The sequence below is a fragment of the Squalius cephalus genome, assembly GCF_949319135.1.
Source record: "Squalius cephalus genome assembly, chromosome: 4".
NCBI lineage: Eukaryota > Metazoa > Chordata > Actinopteri > Cypriniformes > Leuciscidae > Squalius > Squalius cephalus.
The window spans coordinates 51,029,802-51,051,664 of record NC_137125.1 but is presented as its reverse complement, the minus strand read 5'-3'; the positions used below and the strand labels follow the sequence as shown (position 1 = coordinate 51,051,664).

Here is a 21,863-nt window from a genome sequence, read left to right as displayed (position 1 = left end):
AATAGGGTCAATTTTGATTTCAATTGGACTTTAAAATGCATGATTACTTTTATGTTCATGCATTTAAAAACTACTAATGTAGCTACAACTGTAAAACAACAACAACATTGTACTTGTTTGAGTAGGTACAATGTAACCACGTCACCTTAAAATAAAGTAAAATAAGTTCTGTTTTCAACATGGTTTGTGAGACATTAATTGGAAATGACTGCTAATTTGCTTGGATAATTGCTTTTAAAACTTCCAATGCTAATTAAGTGAGGAATACTTAAAGGTTACATCATTAGTATTATAAGTTTTTAAATTAAAGTGTGTTCATTAGTGTCTATCTATGGCGTCCTCATGCATACACACAGCATCACAGAGAGAGCATATGCACTGTCCCGTTGGTCTTTTTATATTTCACATCACACCTGTTCACACCTCGGTGTCCTCACACAGAGTGCGGTTCAACGACTGCTCAATCCCAAGTGAGAAGTGTGTTTGTTACACAACAACGGCGTGAATGTCCACTTAAAATTAGCATGTGTGCAGTGATGTGCGTGCACGTGTGTTTGTGTGTGTGTGTGCGCGTTTGACATTGCTCTCTGTGGTCTCTGTGTACAAAGAAAGGAGCATAATAACTGAAGCAAATTAGATTTGGCCGGCTGTGAAGGAGCCGTGCTGTGAACATGGAGCTATTCAATGGAATATTCAATGCATTTATGCTTATGTTATGCACAGCTTTCCCTGCTTTTCTGGGTATTAAAAAGACATAATGCAAAGTTAGAGCTTTATTTGGTGTTTACATGCATTGTGAATGCTTTTTTTTTCTTGCTCTATTGAAAAATGGTTGCATCACACATGTAATAATCTCTATGTGTTGGAATGGATAGATGGAGCATCGGCACCGGAAGAAAGAAACTCCGACTCCTGTCAGCACACATCACATGTTTGTCCATTTGAAGAGTCTGATGAGCTCAAACCTGGGTGAAGAACTGGAGGTCTTCTTCTTTATCTATGATAGTCGAGAGAACAAACCGCTCAGGTGAGCCTCTAACTATTCATTCATATGGTTGTGTGATTTGTCAGCTCATACACTACCGTTAAAAAGTTTGGGGTTTGTAAGATTGTTTAATGTTTTCTAATATGCTGATTTGCTGCTCAAGAAACATTTCTTATTATTACCAATGTTGAAAACAGTTGTGCTATTTTTTTGTGGAAACCATGATATTTCTCCTTCAAGATTCTTTGATAAATAGATTTATTAGTTATTTATTTGAAGCAGTTTTTGGAGCGTTGTTGTAAAGCAAAGTCTTCCTTTTGTGGAAAAGTGTCCTGTTTGTGTCCTGAACCAGGATGTGCTCTTCAATCATAACCTCATTACATGTGCTTCCTCCTGTGTTTGTCCCGGCCACTGCCAGACAGATGAAAAACAAATAAACAGTTTTCATTAGGGAAACACACCTGCAGTTGAGGCTGTGGGAGCCTTCAGATGGTGTGTGTGTGTACCTGTTTATATCATCTAATGGTTAATTACAGTCTCTAACCGTTTCAGCAGCTGCTCTGTGGCGTTTGCTCACACACATTGTCTCCTTGTTTTCCCTCTGTTCATTGATTGGAGTTTTTCCATCAGTCTATAGTCATGAAGGAGAATATTAATGTGGCCCTGATCCATCAACGATTTCCCTACCTGGTTAGATGGCTGATTTCCAGTTAATTAATTAGTTATTTTTTGTTTCCATATGGAAGGGTGGCCCTCTTTTTATCAGACTAGCCTTGTTCCTGCAGCTTCAAATCTGTTCAATGTCCAGCGATGACGGGTCCTGTGGATTTAATCACAGTGCTGCCCAGATTCACACAACTGCAGTGAATAGGGAATCACTGGGGCTGTATCCCAATTTACAATGTAATGTGCTGTTGATGGAGAAAGTACACACTTCTGAGTATGTAATAAAACTATATGAATATATTTGAAGATATACCATGTTGTTGTGTACTTATACTTATTTTATTTACATGTGTCTGAAATTTAGCATTTTGCTAAAATAATACTTTTTGGTTAATAGTTTAAAAAAAAATATTTTTTACATCCTTTGCCATTTTTCTTTAAAATTATCACTGTCAAATGTCAAAAATCACAAACTGTTTAATTTTTTAAATTCTATTTTTGGGTGTACTATGATTTTGGATGCATAATCCTTACAAATTATCTATATGGTTTCATTACACATGCAAATGTATTCTTTTATTTAAATAATAATAATAATACAGTATATGCATACAGAATAATGATACTAATAATAATTATTATTATTTTTATAATTTAAAGTAATTATTACATTATTATGCCAGTTTGTATATTTACATGGTCAACGTGGAATTCTTTTTTTTTTTCTCTTTTTTGTTTTCCTATTTCCTTTATTAATTTTTCATGCAGCTTAACTTGTCTAGCATTAGCATTTCTTTGAGTCGAGTGATTCAGTATCAGTCCTGGTGTTAGGCAGCTCATGTTACCAGTTAAGCCCATTTTGTCTATTGTTGCACTGACAGCGAGCGCTGTTACAAAAAGATGAGGTTGCTGTTTGTGTTCAGTTTTCTTTAGACAGTTTGAACGCTGCAGCCAAAAGCTTTTATGTGTGTGTGTGTGTGTGTGTGTGTGTGTGTGAAGCATGTGGGAGAGAAAGACTCTATCTGTGTTTCTCCTCATTTCTGCCACAGGATATGTACAAAGTGCTGATTGACAGCCTTCTGGGTAACGGCTCCCCCTTCGTTCCCATGGGACCGTTTTGTGGCGTGGTTAATTTACCCAGCCAGACATACAGGGATCACGTTTCCATCCATGTCGATTTATCCAGCCGTGTCCGGAGGGAGGCGTGGGGGTCGTATCGGTGTCCCATTTGAACTTGTGTTAAAATCCCTGGCATCAAGGGAGGAAATATCAAATTCTCTGTGATGTTCCAGGCGAGAGTGAAAGAGAGCCGCCCGTCTGTGTGTCATTGAAATGCTGGCATGATGTCTGCAGATAGGAATATCCCAGTGTCCACAGACGCCTCTTCAGAAAGCGATCGCAGCCCTGCAGCTTTGTGTCAAAGGCCGAAACAGCCTTTGTGCTCCTGCCTCGGGTGATGGGACGCTGTGATCGCAACAATGCTGAGTTAATTAACATGGTGTTTGTGTGAAGGGCCGGTTTTATACAAGTGTGTGTGTGAGCGTGTATTTTCCTGAGCGGATTGTATGCGTAAGTTTTGTTCGATCTCTATTGCCAGCTATAGTTCCTGTTGGGATACATTATAGGGCCGCTCTTCTTTTTTATCATGAAGCTGTGAAAGTCATGTAACTGGATTATGAGGTCGGTCGGTTACAGACGTGTCTGTCCCATTATTGCCTTGTATTGACAGCTGGCAGATTCCCTCATGGTTTAAACTACATTTATTTAATTTTCTGGATACATATATTCAAAAACACAGCAGAACTGGAGTTACCTAAAATAAAGCATCTTGATCAAGCATCTCGGTGTCACCTCGGGAACCACACAATTTATTTATTTTTTTACAAAAAGTACTGTGACACCGTGGTTGTATCAGATGTATATACCATGGTACATGTCCCGAAAAAACTATAGTATTAGCATGGTATGTGTCCAGTAAAATTGTGTGTGGTGGTGTTGTTTCTTTTTTTTTTTTTTTTTTTTTTGGTTCATTTAAACATGTTTTGTACCTGTTTTGTTTTTGTATGTTTAAAACCCATGGTACTTTTCCAAAAGAAAACATGGTATTACTATGGTAATGCCGTACATTTTATTTTATTTGTACACATCCAAGATCATGATAATGCCATTGTATTTGCAAAGAACATAGTATGGTATACATGGTCTTATTGTAGTGCATAGTTAAACATTTCTATGGTACAAAAACATGGTATTGCATGGTAATGTCTTGAAATATTTATTACATTTTTGTTTTGTCTGGTTTCATTGACAGTTTAACATCTGTTGTGATGAACCGGTTTATGTACGAGATATGCTTGGTAAATATTTGATTAGGCAAAGTGAATTTGCCTTTTTTAAATGTTTTAATCGGTTCCAAAAATGTTACACACTGTATTTTGTCCTTAAAAATCAAATTCTTTGTGTTCTTTTTCTTTGAATCTAATTCTTTGTGTTTTTAAACTGCATTTGTACATAATGTACTCAGTGTTTAAACTGAATGTGTTTCTCTCGCTCTCTCTTTGTTTTGCAGTGAAAGGTTCTTTGTTAAACTAAATAAAAATGGTCTGCCCAAGTTTCCCGAGAAGACCGAGAGACAATGCACACTTTTTGTGGTGAGTGTTGAGATTAAATCACTCCCAGACTAATCATGCGGAGTAATCGGTGTTGATTAAATTTTGTTTGTTTTATTCAGGATCTGGGGAGCGGCGACCTGAGAAAAGACGTGTATATTGTTGTACACATCATTAGGATTGGTAAAAGCCGATATTGTCTCCACAGAATAATTACTGATTCCAAAGACCCTGCAGGCATGTGATGAGCGCTGATTGTTTCGTGTGTGTAGGGAGGATGGGCGCAGGAGAGAAGAAGAACACGTGTAATGTGCAGTACAGGCGTCCGTTCGGCTGTGCTGTGGTCAGCATCGCTGATCTCCTCACTGCTGACTCCAAAGACGACCACCTGCTGAAGGTCTATGCGTAAGTGACCCTACACACACACACACACACACACACACACACACACACACACCATATAACATCGAAAGACAGTGAAAACAGCCAAGTCTGACTTCCTGGATTCAGACCAACTCTTTTCCCTGATTGGTTGGACTGGTTGAGGTTGCCTCGTCACCATCATTTTAATATGCTCTACCAATTCATTTCTACAATATAACCCTGTAGTTATAAGGGTATTTTAAAATGTTGATTTCCAGGCCTAAAAATAATAGAATTTGACATGAAAATAGTCTTAGAGGATGGCATGAAACACCTAAATTAATATATAAAGCTGTACATAAATAGCCATGTACATTGCTGAAGAAGCCAGAATTTTATTTTGTTTTGAATTGTATTATATTATATTCAGCGGCGGTTTCTTCATTAGGGCGATCGGGCGACGCACCACCAAAGTGTGAAAGGGACTTTTTCAATCACTATCTCATTCAACCACAGAGTTACGCTAGCAGTCACTCACTGTTGTTCTGCCTCTGGATATAGTCCAATCAGCGCCAAGTCACGTTCTGTGGAGTACCGCCTCTTTTTGGGCGATTTCACTCTGGCTGAGAATCGCCCAGAGTCTTCCCATAGACTTGCATTCAAAGATTTTTTTTTTTTCGAACTGCAGGCACTGCAATGCATTCTCTATGGGTTCCGGGAGGGCTCGCACTAACGTGCTTTCGTCATCATACGTAAACTTCACTTGTGCAGCGATTGGTGGAAACAAATATACCTCTAATAGTATTTAGCCATAAGCTGAAGTGACATCCAATAATTTTCTCAGTGCATAACTTACATTTCACGGACATATTCTCCATCTATAAATGTTAGAAAGTCAGTATTTCCAGTTTGATGTCATGAGTGGGCGAGCTTTCTGCAAGCTATACTTCCGTGAACGAGACTAAAATATACATTAGCACTAAATTATAAATATATTTAGCTAAAACATTTGTTGTTGAATATTTGTTGTTGTTGGTGAACATAAATGTGCTAGAGAATTTCAAACCTACATGTGTACTTTTATGATATTAGCTTCTTTTTTTTTTTAAGTTTAGTAAATTACTTCTTTAAAAAGCATTATTTTGTTTTTAGATTGTAATGTTGCAATGTTAGAATGTAATGTGATTTGACCCCTTTTTTGGATAGACTGCAGATAGACAGCAAGGTTACACTATGTTTGTTTTTATAACCTTCAATATGAATATTGTTTGTAGGACAATATTGATCAGGATATTAAATATTTAAAAAAAAAATTAAATACAGGGTTTTTTTATTCAAATAGAAAAATAATAATTAAATACTCAGATTATATACATCGCCATTTAGCCCAAAAATTCAGATTTATTTGGCAATTGGCTATTTCCCAACCCTATACCGCCTGAAGTTTTAGCTAAACTTTAGGCTAATGATAGCTACATTATTATCACTGTTAAATTGTTATTAGCAATAAGCCAACATTCAGTCATGAATTAATAATTCAGTTTGTTGTGCCCCCCCAAAAATTTTTTTAGCACCAGCCGCCACTGATTATATTGTATTATGTTATGTTATGTTATGTTATGGTATGCTGATTTCTCCTTTCCCCATTCAAATTTGAGGAAGTTTTCTGTGTTTTGGGAGAAATTTGTATGCTATAAAGTATAATGATTTTTATCTAAAGAATTGGTGCCTGAAATACAAATGCAATAGTGTGGCCTACTTTGCACTGGAGGGCAGACACAGACAGATGTGTTTGGCTCTAGATCTTTGACGGTTGACACTCACACATTATCAGCTGGCTCGTGGCCAGTCCTTTGGGCTGATAATGTGATTGCTGTTCTTTATATCTGTGTGGCTGTGTGATTGAATCCAGTACGCTGATTGTCCTCTGTTGTTTTGTTTTTTTGCAGTTGCAACACAGAGAGCGATTGGAGTCAAACTCACGACAACATCATTAAAAAAGTCAACTCCAGATACAACCTTTCTGGCTCCAACACAGGTAACGAAGCTGCCACAACCTTGAGATTGAGTCAAGTCACTTATTGAAGACAATCTGCATAAACGGATCAGAAATCAACATTGTTATGACATCACAACTACAACCGCATTAACATAAGACTGCCCATGGTTACATATCATCACCTAATTTAATGTCCAGCGACTTGGTTGGGGACTCACGTACATACAAAATAGGTTAGCCAATTATAACAGAGGTCATTTACATAAGAGTCTTAAAGGGACAGTTACAAAATAGTCTTTAAATGTCAGAGAGAGGCTGGAAAATGGTCATGAAAACCCCAATGAAGACGCATGTTTTTGACGCATGAAACTTTGATAAACAAATAACTACTGATCTTTGCAATGGAAGTGAATCGATCAAAACTAACTTTAGCTGGACAATAACTTTATTCTAGAGCTGCTGTAAAGCCAAAACAATTTCTGTATACTTTCATTTCCTATTATCACTGTAAAGCTGCTTTAAAAGCGCTATATAAATGAAGGTGACTTGACTTGACTTGACTTGACTTTAGGGAAAATAAAACCTTCAAAAGTATATTTTCCATTAAATGAAATAACCCCATTTTCAGCGTAATGCTTGTGTACGTGGTTTGCCAGCATATCTGCCGGTGGTATAAAGATGCTTGGCTCTCCCAGAAACCTAATTTGCATGATGACTTCGAAGTTAATAATTTTAGATCTAAAGACGCATGAAAAGCCCCTCAGGGTGGCTTATCCAAAAATGGTAATACATTTCATTTCGGCAGGGGGAAAAAAAGATTTGCACATAAAGAAGCACAAGTGTCCAGATGGTTGATTTGCAGGTTTTTTTTTTTTGCGATTTCTGCATTTTCTGTGAAGAGCTCGTAATTGCACGCAGCACCTCCGCATCCGTTAGATGTTGAGTAATCACACTGCAAAGCCAGGGAATACATCAATTATTTCATTTATTCGACACGTTCTTCAGCACACCAGACAATGAACAATAATGCTCACAGAAGTACCATCTTGCTAAATTTTATCTGAATCAATGAAGAGATGATTTCTTCTAATATATGAAATTATTCAATGCAGGTTTGTTAAACGATTGCTCATTCACTGAGAAGAGACAAGAATACATCCTTACTATGATACACACTCATCAGCCATGCTGTTTTTTTTGTTTTTTTGATTAATCTCTACCACATCAGTTATGCTGAACAGGACAAAGAAACAGCTTTATCAGGACCTTTTTAAACAGAGTGATTATGATAATGGAATTAAACAATAATTGGACTATAATTAAGGCGCAATGTTACATTAGAGATCAGTAAATATATAGTGTCTAGTGCTTGTCAAACTCCCATTTTATTTATTTATTTATTATTTTATTTTAAATACATTCGTTTTATGTTTAACCTTGACACCCATAAATTAATCTAACTTATTTTGTGACTAAAGTTTTATTAATCATAGTCTTCTAATCGCTGCAAAGTGTGTGCTGGCTATTGACGTAACATTTCTATTTGGGTAGGTTTAGTTTGGCTCAATTCCCATGTTCACGGTCTGAATCTGTCTGTGTGATTAATGGAGACTTTGTGCGAGCTCAGTAATGGAATAATTCTCCAACAGCACTTCTCTGACCCTGTGCCATCAAACAGCGATTATACAGCATAAAGCCATTGCCATTGAGTATGTGCCAGACAGTTCATGATCAACCTCGGCACTGCTTCAGAACATCATTAAGAGCTGCAATAGCACAGAGCCTGATACATATTTGCTTAATCATTGCACTGTCATGTACTGATGGGCTATTAGATTGTTTTCCATCCTAAGCCGTCTAGTTCTCCAAAGCTCAGCAAAACTAAACTGTGCAGAGAAGTCAAGTAAACTTTTGGAAAATTAGGGAAAATAGGTTGAAGGTGGTTGGAAATGACTTGTGAGATGATGATACGATTAACGGCGATATGTATCGATTTCTGTTTCATGTGGTTAGAAGTGTGACAGAAAGCAGATTCTGGACTGATAGTGTGTTTTTACAGTACATCACACAACTTTAACAATACAATTGTCTCAAAAGCAGAACGTCTGTTTACCGAAATGCAAACCTCTTAAATGTGAACCAGAAACACTGCCAAATCTCACAAAAACATTACACAAAATTGACATTTACCATCACACCCTGTCAAACTGAGAGAGTAGAATGTGGGAGGATTATTATATCCAGAGTTTTCTAATGAATATTCATCATGTCCTCTTCAGTGAATACCTGTGAATATTCATTATGTGCAGGAGTGAAGTTTTCTCAGTGTCAGTCTGCTGGGTGAAGATCCATTCTTTAAGTGATTTGAGAAAAGCTGTGAATAATCATCTGTAATTATCTCATATTATGCTCTCTTTGTTTAAGAATAAATATGAATATTTGATGTGTGTGTTGAATCCAGGTCTGGCGGTGGCGCTCCAGTTGCTGCACGGCGACATTGAACAGCTGCGGAGAGAATATATGGTCCTTTTCTCCAGAGGAGTGTCCATAACCAAAAAACTGGGCTTCTCTGATGTCATCATGCCAGGTGAAAATAAAACAATAACTCATTTACTTACAGTTATTATATTCTAGAAAGGCTCTGTTGCGACAAATCTCAAATATTTGCTACAAGCGTTAACCTGCCTTGCTGATTTGCTCTTCTTGGCATTCGCAGTACTCTGACAAACGTGACTTTTCTTGTCAGGCTGATAAAATCCAACACACCTTGACTCTCAGAAATTGCACAAAGCCAACCAATCAGATTATAGCTTGCAAGTTTGAGAAGCTCTTGTTGTGTCAGACAGTCTGTATGTGTCTGAGACTATTTTCAGACACTCTCAGTCTTTCCACAACTGACCCAGATGTTTTGGTTGCACAAGCAGCCTGTCTTCTGGATGAATGTGCCATCACTGGCAGTAACTGTGCCTTATGGTTGCCGGATTTATTATTAGTCCTTTGCTGTAGGCTGATATTCCCTCTTTTTTCAGCGCGTGGTTTCTTGTCTGTGTGTGTGTGTGTGTGTGTGGTTGTGCATATTCCAGGTCATTCTCATTCACCAGTTCTGTTTCAGATCTTCCAGGAAACTTACTGTGATTGTTTTTATATATCTGATTGTTGCCACAGCAACTGTCATATGGACATTAGTTGGCATGACTACTGGTTTGAAGTTGCGTCTTGAAATAGGACTGCACACACTTAATTACATTACACACACACACACACAGGAACCCAGACTTCCTCCGCTTGGTGGTTTAGGTGGTGGGAGCTCTTTGTCCCCTTTATTTGCAAAAGCTGCAATGCTTTAAAATGTGTCCCACAGTTCACAGTGCATTTTCAAACCACGTTGCCGGGGACAAATCATGCACCTTTTCTAGAGTTGAGGTCCACTTTGGAAAAATTGTACTTTTTGTATTGTTTCTTCTACATGGGCGAATAATAACTGGTACATCATGAAATGTGGTTGTGACCTACTGTTGGCCGTAACATTTGCATTTCTACAAATGTGAAAATGTGCATGCACATGTCGTTGTCGAGGCACAGACGGTTGATGAAAAATGAAAGGTGCAAATATGTAGTTGCATTTCCTGTGTGAAATATGTGTGTTTTTGATAATCATTCATTAGCGGTCTTATCCACGAGTCTCAGGATGCACCTGCTGAGGACGTTTGGGAGGGATGAACTTCATATGAGTGTAGTTGTGCTCCTGTGTCATAATAATGATGACACTTTCCATGTTTTATCATTAGTCTGTGGTGCTTTTTCACAAACACCCAGGCCTGGTTTCACATTAAGCCAGGATTAGGCCATAGGCCATAGTTCAATTAGGCAATTTCAGTAGCTTTTATAAATGTGCCTTAGAAAAAAAACATTACTGGTGTGCATCTTTAGACAAAACAACGGCACTGACATATTTTAAGATTGGTATGTCAGTGCAAGTTGCTTTCAGTTAAAACAGCTCAAACATGTATTTTAGTCTTGGACTATCTTTAGCCCTGCATGTGAAACCGGGGGAAAAGGTGTTATATTAAACCTGCACCAATTGTGCTACGACACGAATGATACCTCAAATCATGTTGCTTGTTGAGGAGAGAAGTGCTTTTGCATTTCTATTCAATTGATGTCAAAGAGCATTTCCATTTCAGGATCAATTCGAGTTCCAGAAACATGAGAAAAAGCTTATTGGTCTGTGGGGTTTTCCTGTTGAGCAAACAACATTAAATCAATGTACATGGTAAAAAGTCATTCGATCTGTGTGAAGGCATCCATTGGGACACATTGTTTCATTTTAACATTGAAAATCCATGCCTGAAAAATGCACTCTTGGCGCAAATCTTAATGTGGTATCTAGATTGCGAACAGTTGCAGGTTTGAACCCAGTTAAAGTTAAACTGAGAGTTAAACTCTAAGAAAAACTGTCTCAACTTTTTTATAAAAAATGATATATGTCATCGCTGTCAGGTGGAATCCTTGTGTGTCCAAAACTGCTACTTTACATTTGACCAAAATCAAGCTCAAACAGAGTTACAAAGTTTTTGGACAGAGAATTTCGGAAATACGTGTTTTGTACGTCATTAGATATATATATAGTGTTTCTTGAGTAAAGAAAATGCTGTACTTGTTGAAAGAACCCGTTCTTTATTTACCCTTGCATTGCAAACAAGCAGAGCAGGTCCAAACTGTGTGCGGCACTTAATTCACAATAGAGGCGGGTGGAGTTATGAGGTTTAACTGACAGCTTGAGGATCCAATGGAGATACGAGGTTTAGTCACATGTTTTTTTGTTAATAATGTTTAATAATTTGCATATCCCAAGTACAGATATAAAGACTGACCAATAGTAATGATTTACTAGAAAAAAGGCTGAAATATGGAGATACAAGGTTGCGTTTATGGCAAAATGATAAAACTGTTCTTTCTTTTCTTTTCCTAAAGGTGAGATGCGAAATGATCTATACATCACACTGGAGAAGGGCGAGTTTGAGAAGGGAGGGAAGAGCGTGGCGAGAAACGTGGAAGTCACCGCCTACGCGCTGGACGCCGATGGACAGATTCTCAAGGTTTTTAGACTGATAATAGTTCCTTGTTCTACTTGATTACATATAAATAGACATGATCTTGGGTACCAGGTAATATAAAGTGAAAAGCTAATCAAAGTCTGACATAGATTGTTTTCACACAAACAGCCATCGAGGTGGAGAGGTGAGAGGTGAGAGGTCTGTGGTTTTCCTTATCCTCACTCACTCCGTGTCTGTTGACTCTCTCTCTGCAGGGGTTTGTGGCCGTGGGTTCGGGTGAGCCGGGTGGAGACGAGTATCACACGTTCGTACTTTACCACAACAACAGCCCGCGATGGGCAGAGCTAATCAAGCTTCCCATCCCTGTCGACATGTTCCGCGGCTCTCACGTCCGCTTCGAGTTCCGCCACTGTTCCAGTAAGTCCGACACTGCTGAGAAAAGACATTGTTCTTTTTGTTCCTCAGTTTATGATGCTTTTAATATTCACATAATACATAAGACTGAGGCAAGACGGTATTTCCCACACTTAGTTGATGCAGAGCTTGAGGGAGGAAGTTAAATTAGCAGAATTTCAAATGAATTATGAAAGTGCAGGAGAATTACACTGAACTGTGTGAGTCAGATCACTAATGGGCCCTTAAAATGGGCAAGCATAATCACCAAGGGGTATTTTTGATGAATATGGGACTTTTTTGATGCAAATACATCCAAGTTAAGCATAGAGATATGTGCTTGAGTCAGTGCTTTATTCGTCAAATGTATAGACTTCCTGTACACCAATACACCTCCAATCATCTGCAAGAAATCTGTTGATCTTCACTGCTGATAGACCAGTATGTCTTTCCCATTCTGGTCCAGACTGGTTTATGCTGGTTTTGGTGTTGGTGTAGGGTTTAGAATCAAGAGTTGGTTCTTATTAAGAATATACTGTAGCCGAGCTAGTGGGCGAGTGAGTGAGTGGGTGGGCGGGCGAGTGAGGGAGCGGGTGAGCGGGCGGGCGAGTGAGGTAGTGAGTGAGCGAGCGGGCGAGTGAGTGAGCGGGAGGTTGGATGAGTGAGTGAGTGAGTGAGTGAGTGAGTACATATGCTTGTATGCAATCAGCTTACAGTGTAAGGCTCGTCACTTTCCATTGTCAATTGCGCTTGTTCCTATTGCCTTTTCTCAATCTGGCAACCCGAGTGAGCATCGAGTATGTTTAAAAGTATAAGTTGACATGTAATGTACAGTGTTTGTGTTCTCCAGCTAAAGACAAGGGGGAGAAGAAGCTCTTCGGATTCTCATTCGTTCCTCTAATGCAGGAAGACGGGCGGACTCTGCCCGACGGCACCCACGAGCTCATCGTTCATAAGGTACAGCTGTCAAAATGTCTCGTTGACTTTTCTGCAACAAATGTAATTTCAAGAGGCACAGTATGTCAAATGACAAATTGCCCTGGCTGACATGCATTTCATTCTGCGTGTTCCTTTGAGCCTTATAAAAAGCCTTGAATTTAAAAAGTGCTTCCTTATTAAAAAGTGTAAGAGTTAAATAACCGTGTCGGAGAACACATCCCTGAGGCACACCCAATTTAAGAGCATGCTTCGGGCACAGCTCTGGTAATTGCAGACTGTTGAAGTGTTTCTGCATTTAACAGGCTTAAAAGAGGTCACAAACACAGATGCACACGCAAAGTGCATCTGTTATTTGTGTCATGTTGTACTGTCACCCCTCACACTCCATTAGTAGTTGTTATAAACATAAATGAATTCAAGAAACGTCTGAATGAATAAAAGACATATATTATAACGATAATACAATAATGATAATGTTGTGACAATTTCCGAAAAGTTTAGTAATGTCTATGTTGTCATTTATTTAAAAATAGCAATTAAAATCCCATTTTCTATATGCCCTATTTAAATCTAACCATGTAGAACACATGCAATAACTTTTATTAGTATATATGAAATAATATTTGAGAGGCTTAGTCCATATATACGGGCCTAGTATGACACTAAGAGCTACTCGTGGCCTATTTACACATGCTAAAATAGGGTGGTTTGTGTCAGTGTTTACACTAAAGTCTCAATTCAGCACACTAGAGATCACTGCTGTGCAGTGTCACGGGTCATGTACAGCATGACCCGTGTGCATTTGCTCTTAGTTTCTCAGTTCTAATGACCCCTTGCGTGTCGCTCTTTGAGTTAGATAAATGATAAAAAAAGAAATAAGTCAGCTGTTTGCATTTCCGCTGGAGGCAAAAGAACTGCTGACTGAATGTGGAGCGATTGCATGATGCTAGTTAAAGAAATGGTCCACCCAAAAATAAAACTAATGTCGTCATTTTATTAAAAAATCCCTATTTTGTGGAACACAAAAGAAGATGCTTTGCAAAATGTTCAAGCTGCTCTTTTGGGTGAACTAAGTAGTATATTTTTTCATGCATGTTTTACAGTGTGAGGAGAACGCTAACCTGCAAGACTGTGCTCGCTACCTCAAACTGCCCTTCTCGAAATCAAATCTGCCTGGCAACAACCAGACTGTGAAAGGCACTAAGGAATCCCTGTGGATCACTTCATTCCTTTGTTCTACCAAACTCACTCAGAACGGTAATGTGTGTGTGTGTGTGTGTGTGTGTGTGTGTGTGTGTGTGTGTGTGTGTGTGTGTGTGTGTGTGTGTGTGTGTGTGTGTGTGTGTGTGTGTACGTGTCTCACCGTACGGGATACTTTTTTATTCCCTGTTTGGAAGATTTCATGGCATAATAGCTGATATTCTGCTGATATGTAGCAGCACCCAACCTGATGCATCACAGAACATGGGAATATTTTGGCGGTTGCAAGCAGGGTTTGGCAAAGTCTGTTTCCTGACAAAATAAAAAAGGCATGTCATAACAATAATATTTTTTCCTGCAGGTGACATGCTGGACTTACTGAAGTGGAGAGCCCATCCGGAGAGAATCAGTGACAGCCTCTCTAAACTCAAGGAGATCGATGGCTCAGAAATAGTTAAGGTCAGCTGCACTTCAGAGCCATGCTGTTGGTTAATGAACATGTCAATCATAGTAACCTTTGCCCTAATTGGTGCACTTTACTAATACAGTCAAATATCTTTTATCAGTTTTTACAGGATACACTGGACACGCTTTTCGGCATTTTAGACGAGAGCTCACAGAAATATGCACTTAAGGTGTTTGATTCTCTGGTAGGTAAAGACCCTCATTTCTGGCACAATTCAGGACAATGAAATTACATTTTGCTTATTGTCCATATGCATTTTTGTATTTTAGGTGCACATTATAAACTTGCTCCAGGATAGCAAGTTCCAGCATTTTAAACCAGTCATGGACACCTACATTGAAGGCCACTTTGCAGGAGCCCTGTCATACAGGTACATTAAACACTCAGTGTTTCACTCTGTCCAGAAATTTGAAGCATTAAACTATCAGGATCAGTGTTGAGGAAAGTTACATTTAAAAGTAATGTGTTACAATATTGTTTAACTCCCTAAAAACTCCCTACTTAGCAGTGAATTCATTAAGCCTATATAACACACACCTTAATTTTCTTTAAAAAGTATTATTACATTCTGTCTACTTAGAATATTTCCTGATCCCCTAAAGCTATGTATGCCATACAAAAGATCTCTTAACATTATGGGTTATATTACCTACTGTACTACTCTTTTTATTGAAAGTTGAATGTAATGTGTTTCATTTATTTTGTTTTTTATGGAGAAGAGAGAGAATTTTAATACGGTAGTTTAAAAAAATGTCTAAGCAAATGAACTATTTTCCCACCACTATTTTCCAGCCTTTCTTGGCCACCAGAATATTTTGTGAACATGCAATATATATAAAAAAAAAAAAGAAAAAAATAGTTTTATTCTAGCCTCATGCATGCTTTTTTATCAACACTTGAATGTGGGAAAGTTTCATAAAAAAGCTAAATTTTAAACAAAAAGCTGAGAAAATCAAAAAGCAGTAAAATTGACTGTTTATCGATTGAAGAATCAGCGCTGTACTGGCTGAGAGTCAGGTTTCAAGAGAGCTGTGAACAAAAGTCCTGTTTTCTGTGTGTGGACAAAAACAAACTATACAATGACCCTAAAAAAGTATTTGGGCACTTCAGCCACATTTATCAAATATCTTGCATAACATAACAAAATATCAAACCAAGTGGCAAAATTCAAAGACTACAATGTGCATAAGCAATGCTTTTATCGCTTGTTTCTGCTCCTTTTGATCTGGATATTCAGTACGCTTTCAGAAGATGCGTAATAGCACCCCTACTATGTAACAGTAAAAAATGTAAAGCCGGGAAAATTCCATCAATGGCGGCGAAAGAGTTAATTAAACAGAATCAAAAAAGTTATCTGATTACTCAATGCAAGTTACTTGTAATGCACACTGGTCACGGTGGCTGAGTAAGAGCCAGAAACAGATTTATGTAAATACACTTAAAATGTGAAAATCTCACATATGTTTTTGTGAAATGCTTGTGAAGTGTGCTTGTGCTGTTTTTCATTTAAACAAATGCCACTTGGTTATCAAAGATATTTGATAAATGTGGCTGAAGTGCCCAAATACTTTTTTAGGGTCATTGTATAGTTTGTTTTTGTCCACACACAGAACACAGGACTTTTGTTCACAGCTCTCTTGAAACCTGACTCTTAGCCAGTACAGCGCTGATTCTTCGCTCGATAAACACTCAACTTTACTGCATGTTCATTCATCTGGGTTAGAGATCAGCCAACATTACAGCCTACACAGTTGTCCAATATGCATATTATGCAACCAATTGACTTAAAAACTGGACAGGATAAAACACAGCAATTAGATCACAAAATAAAATGAGACTGTACATTTTAAAAATGTTTATGTGCAAAAAGTTCATTTTGTTATATAGATTAGCTTCAAAGCTAATAGACATAGACCACAAAGCTGCAGTTTCATGGGGTCTTTAGATGCATCTTTTTATTTCTATTTTTTCTTGCTCACTGGTGCAAATGTGTTGCGTCATGCTCTTTCGTTTAAAATTTCTTCCGTTCTGATTTTCAGTTCTCCTTTTTGTTGTGATTTTTAGTCTCGGAAAAAGCATGTAACCGCATACTTGCAGAACAATAAAAGATCTTTCTTCTCGTACTTAATTTGCTCCACTGCAGTGGACGTCACTTTCTTTCTACTTCTCACGGCAATGCTAGGAAATCGCAATGGAAATTACCAGGGATCCCACCATATGATTCTATTCTAGTACTTTTTAAAAAAATTTGATGTGTTACAGTACATGAGCTATTGCGATACACTGTGATTTAAGAAGTTTATTTTATTTTCCTGCAGTATCATGGCATCACTTAAAATAGCATTTTATGTGTTACTATACGTACTATTAATTAGTTGAAATCCAAAATTAAGCCAAGTGCTTGTCTAGAATGCTAATGCTTTGAAAAAAAGATTGATGCTTATCAGACCCATGGCTTAGTGGTTGCACTGAGCTGCGGTGCTCATACAGACAACGCAAGTTTGAATCCTGATTGCAACATTTGCTCATTGCACCCTACTTCTGCTTGCACTCATTTTCTGCCACAACTTTCTTTTTTTTATCCATAAAAATGGCAAAAAAAACAGTTGTTATAGACCTAGTACAGTAGTTAATTTGCCAATAGAGCAATAAATCCTATTGAGAAAAAGGTCAGATTGGTTTCCATTATGAATCTCTCCATAAATGCTTTCAATTATACCAAACAAAGAGATCTATGTACTGTAGATGGTTAGTTTGACACAATTTTGTGTTTCTGCCAGGGATCTGATCAAGGTGTTGAAGTGGTACGTGGACCGCATTATTGAAGCGGACCGTCAGGAACACATCCAACAGGTGCTAAAGGTGAGAGCCCTTGCAAAATCCTTCTCTACTTCAGACTGCACGTCTTCTCTCGCTCTCTGCTTTTCATAATGATATTTAGAGTCTGTCATTACTGTCCTCCATCTCCTGATTTTGTGCAACCACAAATACAATTTATATTCGTAATGTACTGAATATTCAATTTCTCAGAAATGGTTAGCTCCGGGCCGCCACGTCTTCAACATCACATTAGTTCACACAGCCCATGCATTCTTAAATACACTGCTTTTATGTTGCGCTCTGTGCTCAGATCTGCTGTTCTCTTGGTTTCCTAGGCGACGGAGTATATTTTTAAGTATATTATCCAGTCGCGCCGGCTGTTTGCCCTCGCCACAGGCGGACAGAGCGAGGAGGAGTTCCGCTGCTGTATGCGTGAGCTTTTCATGTCCATCCGCTTCTTCCTCTCGCAGGAGAGCAAGGGCTCGCGGCCCATCACGCAGACACAGGTGAGAGAGAATGCGATCTGCTTATATTGAAAAACTATTTAAATTGTATAGTTGAGCCATGGTTTGTAACATGCTGTGGTGCTCATGTGGGTGACACAGGTTTGAGTTTAGCGTGCAACATTCCTCATTCTTTTCTTCCACCGATACATACAAATAATTAAATCAATTAATTTTATAATTGAGTAAAAAAAAAAAAAAATTTAAATTATCTTTTTTTACTATTTAAAAAATTTTTTTTATTACTTTTATATGAAAAATAAAATAAAAAATACAATTATTTTTATTCTCTCTACTAAAATACCCTCCCCCCATAATTCACTAAAAAGTATTTTGATGGGTATTGAGATATACTTGTCTAGATGGGTCCAAGAATGGAAAAGTCTGGTTTAGCATAAAAAAATCTGAGATCATTCTTAAACATTTTGTCTTTTGGCCATTTTTCTGGTCTCTAGAGCCGGTAATTTTAGTCTCACGTCTGAAGCATCTTCTTAAATCATGAAGTGTTTAGAAGGGAAATTTGCTGTATTAAGCATTTATTTGCTAGAGAAATGCTTTTAAACCCTCTCATCCTTTCCTCGGGTCATTTTGACCTGAAATTAATTGTAACACTTTTTTTTTTTTGAGACTACAGAACATGCCCAATTCAAAACATACTCGTATGCATGCACACACACACACACACACACACACACACACACACCTAGGAATTCCATAAAAAGTGTTTTTTTCTACATTTTTTCAAATAAAAATCAGTCAGTCACTATGCAGACTGCACACAGATATAAAGTGGTTAGATATGAACACATTTTCAATGCAGAGCAAAAAAAATATATAATTTGCATTTAAAAATAGAAAAAAAATATTATCAAAATGAAATGAGATAAGCTTTCTGGACAAAAAAAAAGAAGGAAAAAGTAACATTTTAGGGCATCAGGGATCTTTTTGACCTGGGAGGGAAAGATTTGCTACAAAGTGCGAGGGACGGATGAATTTGACAGACATTTCACCCTTTAAAGTTGGATCATTCATATTTCATGGAGAATGTCGTCCAAACGTGGTTTTGAATGCTCCCCCCTAAATTCAGGCAAAGCATTTGAAGTCTCCCGCAAATATTTCCGACTTCCCTGAGCTGAATGTGAGAGCGCGTTCTATTGGCCGTCACTCTGGCTTTTGTTCGAGCCTTGGTGTGAGTTTGTTTTGATGTTCTGCCGTGTTCTACAAAGATCCTCAGACTGTGGACGGCAGCCCATGCACACCCTTTGAAAGAGAAAGACCAATACATCCAAAGAAAGGACTGCTTTGGGATTTAATGAGAGAAAGAAACATTTTAAATGAAAATAGATGATAAGGATGAAAAGAATGAAGTAAGATGGAAAAAAAGTGAGATAATGAAGGTGCAATACGATTATAAGAAACTCTAGGGAAGACTCTAGATAATAGGGAAGTGGGAAAAACAGACAGAACTGGTCTTTTTTCCACAGCATCAGTGAATGGGACTTGTATTGCACGTTTTGGTTGCAAATCCAGCTTTCAAAATGTCAGTCTGCTTTATTTCGTAATTTCTCATAGCCAGACTTTTGACTATCAGCATAAAGGCTGGCCCACTTTCCAAGACCAGTGCACTTACACAGAAATATTATTTTTAAAAGATGTGTAAAGCAACCAGTCAAAGTTTGTTTTGTTATTTGATATAACACCGGTGTGGAAAAAAAGCAAACATATACTGCAGTGTCAGTCGCAACCGTCTGTTACTTTTGCCAAAGAATTTGATGGTAATGTGTGTGAGCAGAAGTTCTGCTGATTTAAAAGTATTAAGTGCTGATTATTTCACAGATGTAACGCAAAACAAAGTGTAAAATACAGTTCTATAGCGGAGGATTTTTTTACTTCCGGGTGGAATACCTATACTATTGGTCCTCCTAATTGTCAATCATTCTGGTGAATCAATCAAACTTTTCAAAAAGTGGAGAGGACGGGTCTTATCTAAAATTCGGAAAGATCCTCCGCTATACCTTTAAATATTTCAGTATACTTAAAAAATAAAAGTATTAGTTTTTTTTTTAAAGTTTGATATTGCTAACCTTACAAAGTTTGACAAATCTGGTGATAAATCTTTCTCAGACTTGCTTGAACAAACCTGGCAAGGTTTCGTTTCTGACACGCACTGTAATGGTAGACCAATCACAACAGACTGGGCCATTTGACCAATCAGAGCAGAGTAGCCTTTTGGAAAGGAGTTTAGATAGACTGAATCTTTTATCTAATAGATTCAAATACTTTTCTATTTTAGAAAAGAGGTGATTTTTCAGTGTGTATTATGAGAAAATTAAAGTGTGTTTGACCTTGGATGCATGTAAACCTATTGAAGGAGCAAAATTAGAAATCTTTAAAATAGCATAATAGGGGCAATTTAACTAGTTTATCCATCAGTGTGCATTAGGTGGTCAGTGGAGAGATGGCTAAATCTAAGACTAGTATCATTTAACACTCTGGATTGTCTAAAAATGAATAGTTAAAACAGCTCAATAGGGTATTATACTGCAGAATATGTCTATAGATATATATTCATCTCACACGATTCATTACCCTGTGTTGGACTGACTGCCGTTTGGAGGTTTTAATCTTCACGGAGAGCAGAACAAAGGCAGTGAGAGAATGCAGGCCAGAGCCGTTCTAATCCCCCATAATCCCTCCCGTCCCTCTATAAACTCCACACTGGCCCCTCACAGCAGGATTATGTGTTGAGGGTCGGCCCTGTTCTCTCTTCAGTCTTCAGGCCGTGTTCTTCTTGTTTTTAAGATTCCTTCATAGGCCGTGGGTTAGTGGTAAAAACGGTTACTGGCTGAGAAGATAGACGTGTCACAGTCAATGTATGCAAGGCGGTTGAAACAGGGCCGTACAGTTTTTCTTTACATTGTAATTTAATTAGACTTTTTAATTTAATTTTTTTTTTTATTATAGTTAACCATTTGTGTTGTAGTCGCATTATAGTTGCTATCTAATTCTTGTACTCCAAATTATGTTTCATATTTTATTTAAATATGTTTTTCACTGGTTTTCATCATTGTATTGCACATTATATTTGCATGCTGTTTTTTTTTACATTTTCACTGATAGGTTTAGATGTTGCTTGTAGTGTGTAATATAGTGGCAGTTTAGTTCTGTTTATTTGCAATTTTTATATTAATGATTTTTTCCCCACTGATTTGTATTGTTTTGCATGGTACTGTTGCTCTTAGTTTTTATTTATTCACAAACTTTTCTTTTTATTTTAGTTTACTTTTTTTCTCACTGGTAGTTTTCATATAGTATGTGCAGTTTTGTTTTCCCATATTCCGTTTATTTTTCCCATGTGATCAATTGGTGATTGTTTGTGCACTTGAATTCACAGGCGGTGTTTCTGCAGCAATTCCCGGCAGTGTACGGGGAGTTGTTGAAGCTCTTTACGGTCAGGGAAGTGGCCGCGTTTGTACGGGAGACATTAGGCAGCCTCCCCACCGCCTCTCAGGCGGACTGTCCTCTAGAGGCCGTCAAGCTGCACTGCATCACGAAAACCGTCGAGAGCCAGATCTACATCAACCCTGGTAAACACGCTCACTTGAGGATGATGATGATGATGAAGATTGCTATACCTAATTTTCGAGGCTGTTTGTTTCATGTTTGTGTGTTTGTATCAGAGTCTAGATGTATTCTGCTCCCAGTGGTCTTGCGTTTGCTCCAGGCTCACCTGCAGGAGCAGCGAGACCTCGTCATGTGTGCTCACATACTCACCTGCATGCTGTCTCTCCTCAAGAAGGACGACGCGGTAAGATAACACTCACACAACTCTCGGACAGTGCCACCAACTGTGTGGATGAGAT

The 21,863-nt window shown here is 38.0% G+C and overlaps 1 protein-coding gene across 3 annotated transcripts in view; it reads left to right on the top strand.

Moving 5' to 3' along the window:
• Positions 1-21,863, top strand: part of dock4b (dedicator of cytokinesis 4b) — an 86,687-nt gene that overhangs the window by 34,465 nt on the left and 30,359 nt on the right. For all 3 annotated transcript variants that reach the window (XM_079868419.1, XM_079868418.1, XM_079868417.1), the window contains exons 8-24: positions 876-1,027; positions 4,221-4,302; positions 4,383-4,443; positions 4,533-4,665; positions 6,573-6,661; positions 9,084-9,209; positions 11,597-11,721; positions 11,934-12,096; positions 12,923-13,029; positions 14,115-14,268; positions 14,573-14,670; positions 14,778-14,861; positions 14,947-15,047; positions 17,458-17,539; positions 17,833-18,003; positions 21,395-21,587; positions 21,681-21,808. In XM_079868419.1, the coding sequence (XP_079724545.1) occupies positions 876-1,027; positions 4,221-4,302; positions 4,383-4,443; positions 4,533-4,665; positions 6,573-6,661; positions 9,084-9,209; positions 11,597-11,721; positions 11,934-12,096; positions 12,923-13,029; positions 14,115-14,268; positions 14,573-14,670; positions 14,778-14,861; positions 14,947-15,047; positions 17,458-17,539; positions 17,833-18,003; positions 21,395-21,587; positions 21,681-21,808 (2,049 nt within the window). The remainder of the gene's footprint in view (positions 1-875; positions 1,028-4,220; positions 4,303-4,382; positions 4,444-4,532; positions 4,666-6,572; positions 6,662-9,083; positions 9,210-11,596; positions 11,722-11,933; positions 12,097-12,922; positions 13,030-14,114; positions 14,269-14,572; positions 14,671-14,777; positions 14,862-14,946; positions 15,048-17,457; positions 17,540-17,832; positions 18,004-21,394; positions 21,588-21,680; positions 21,809-21,863) is intronic.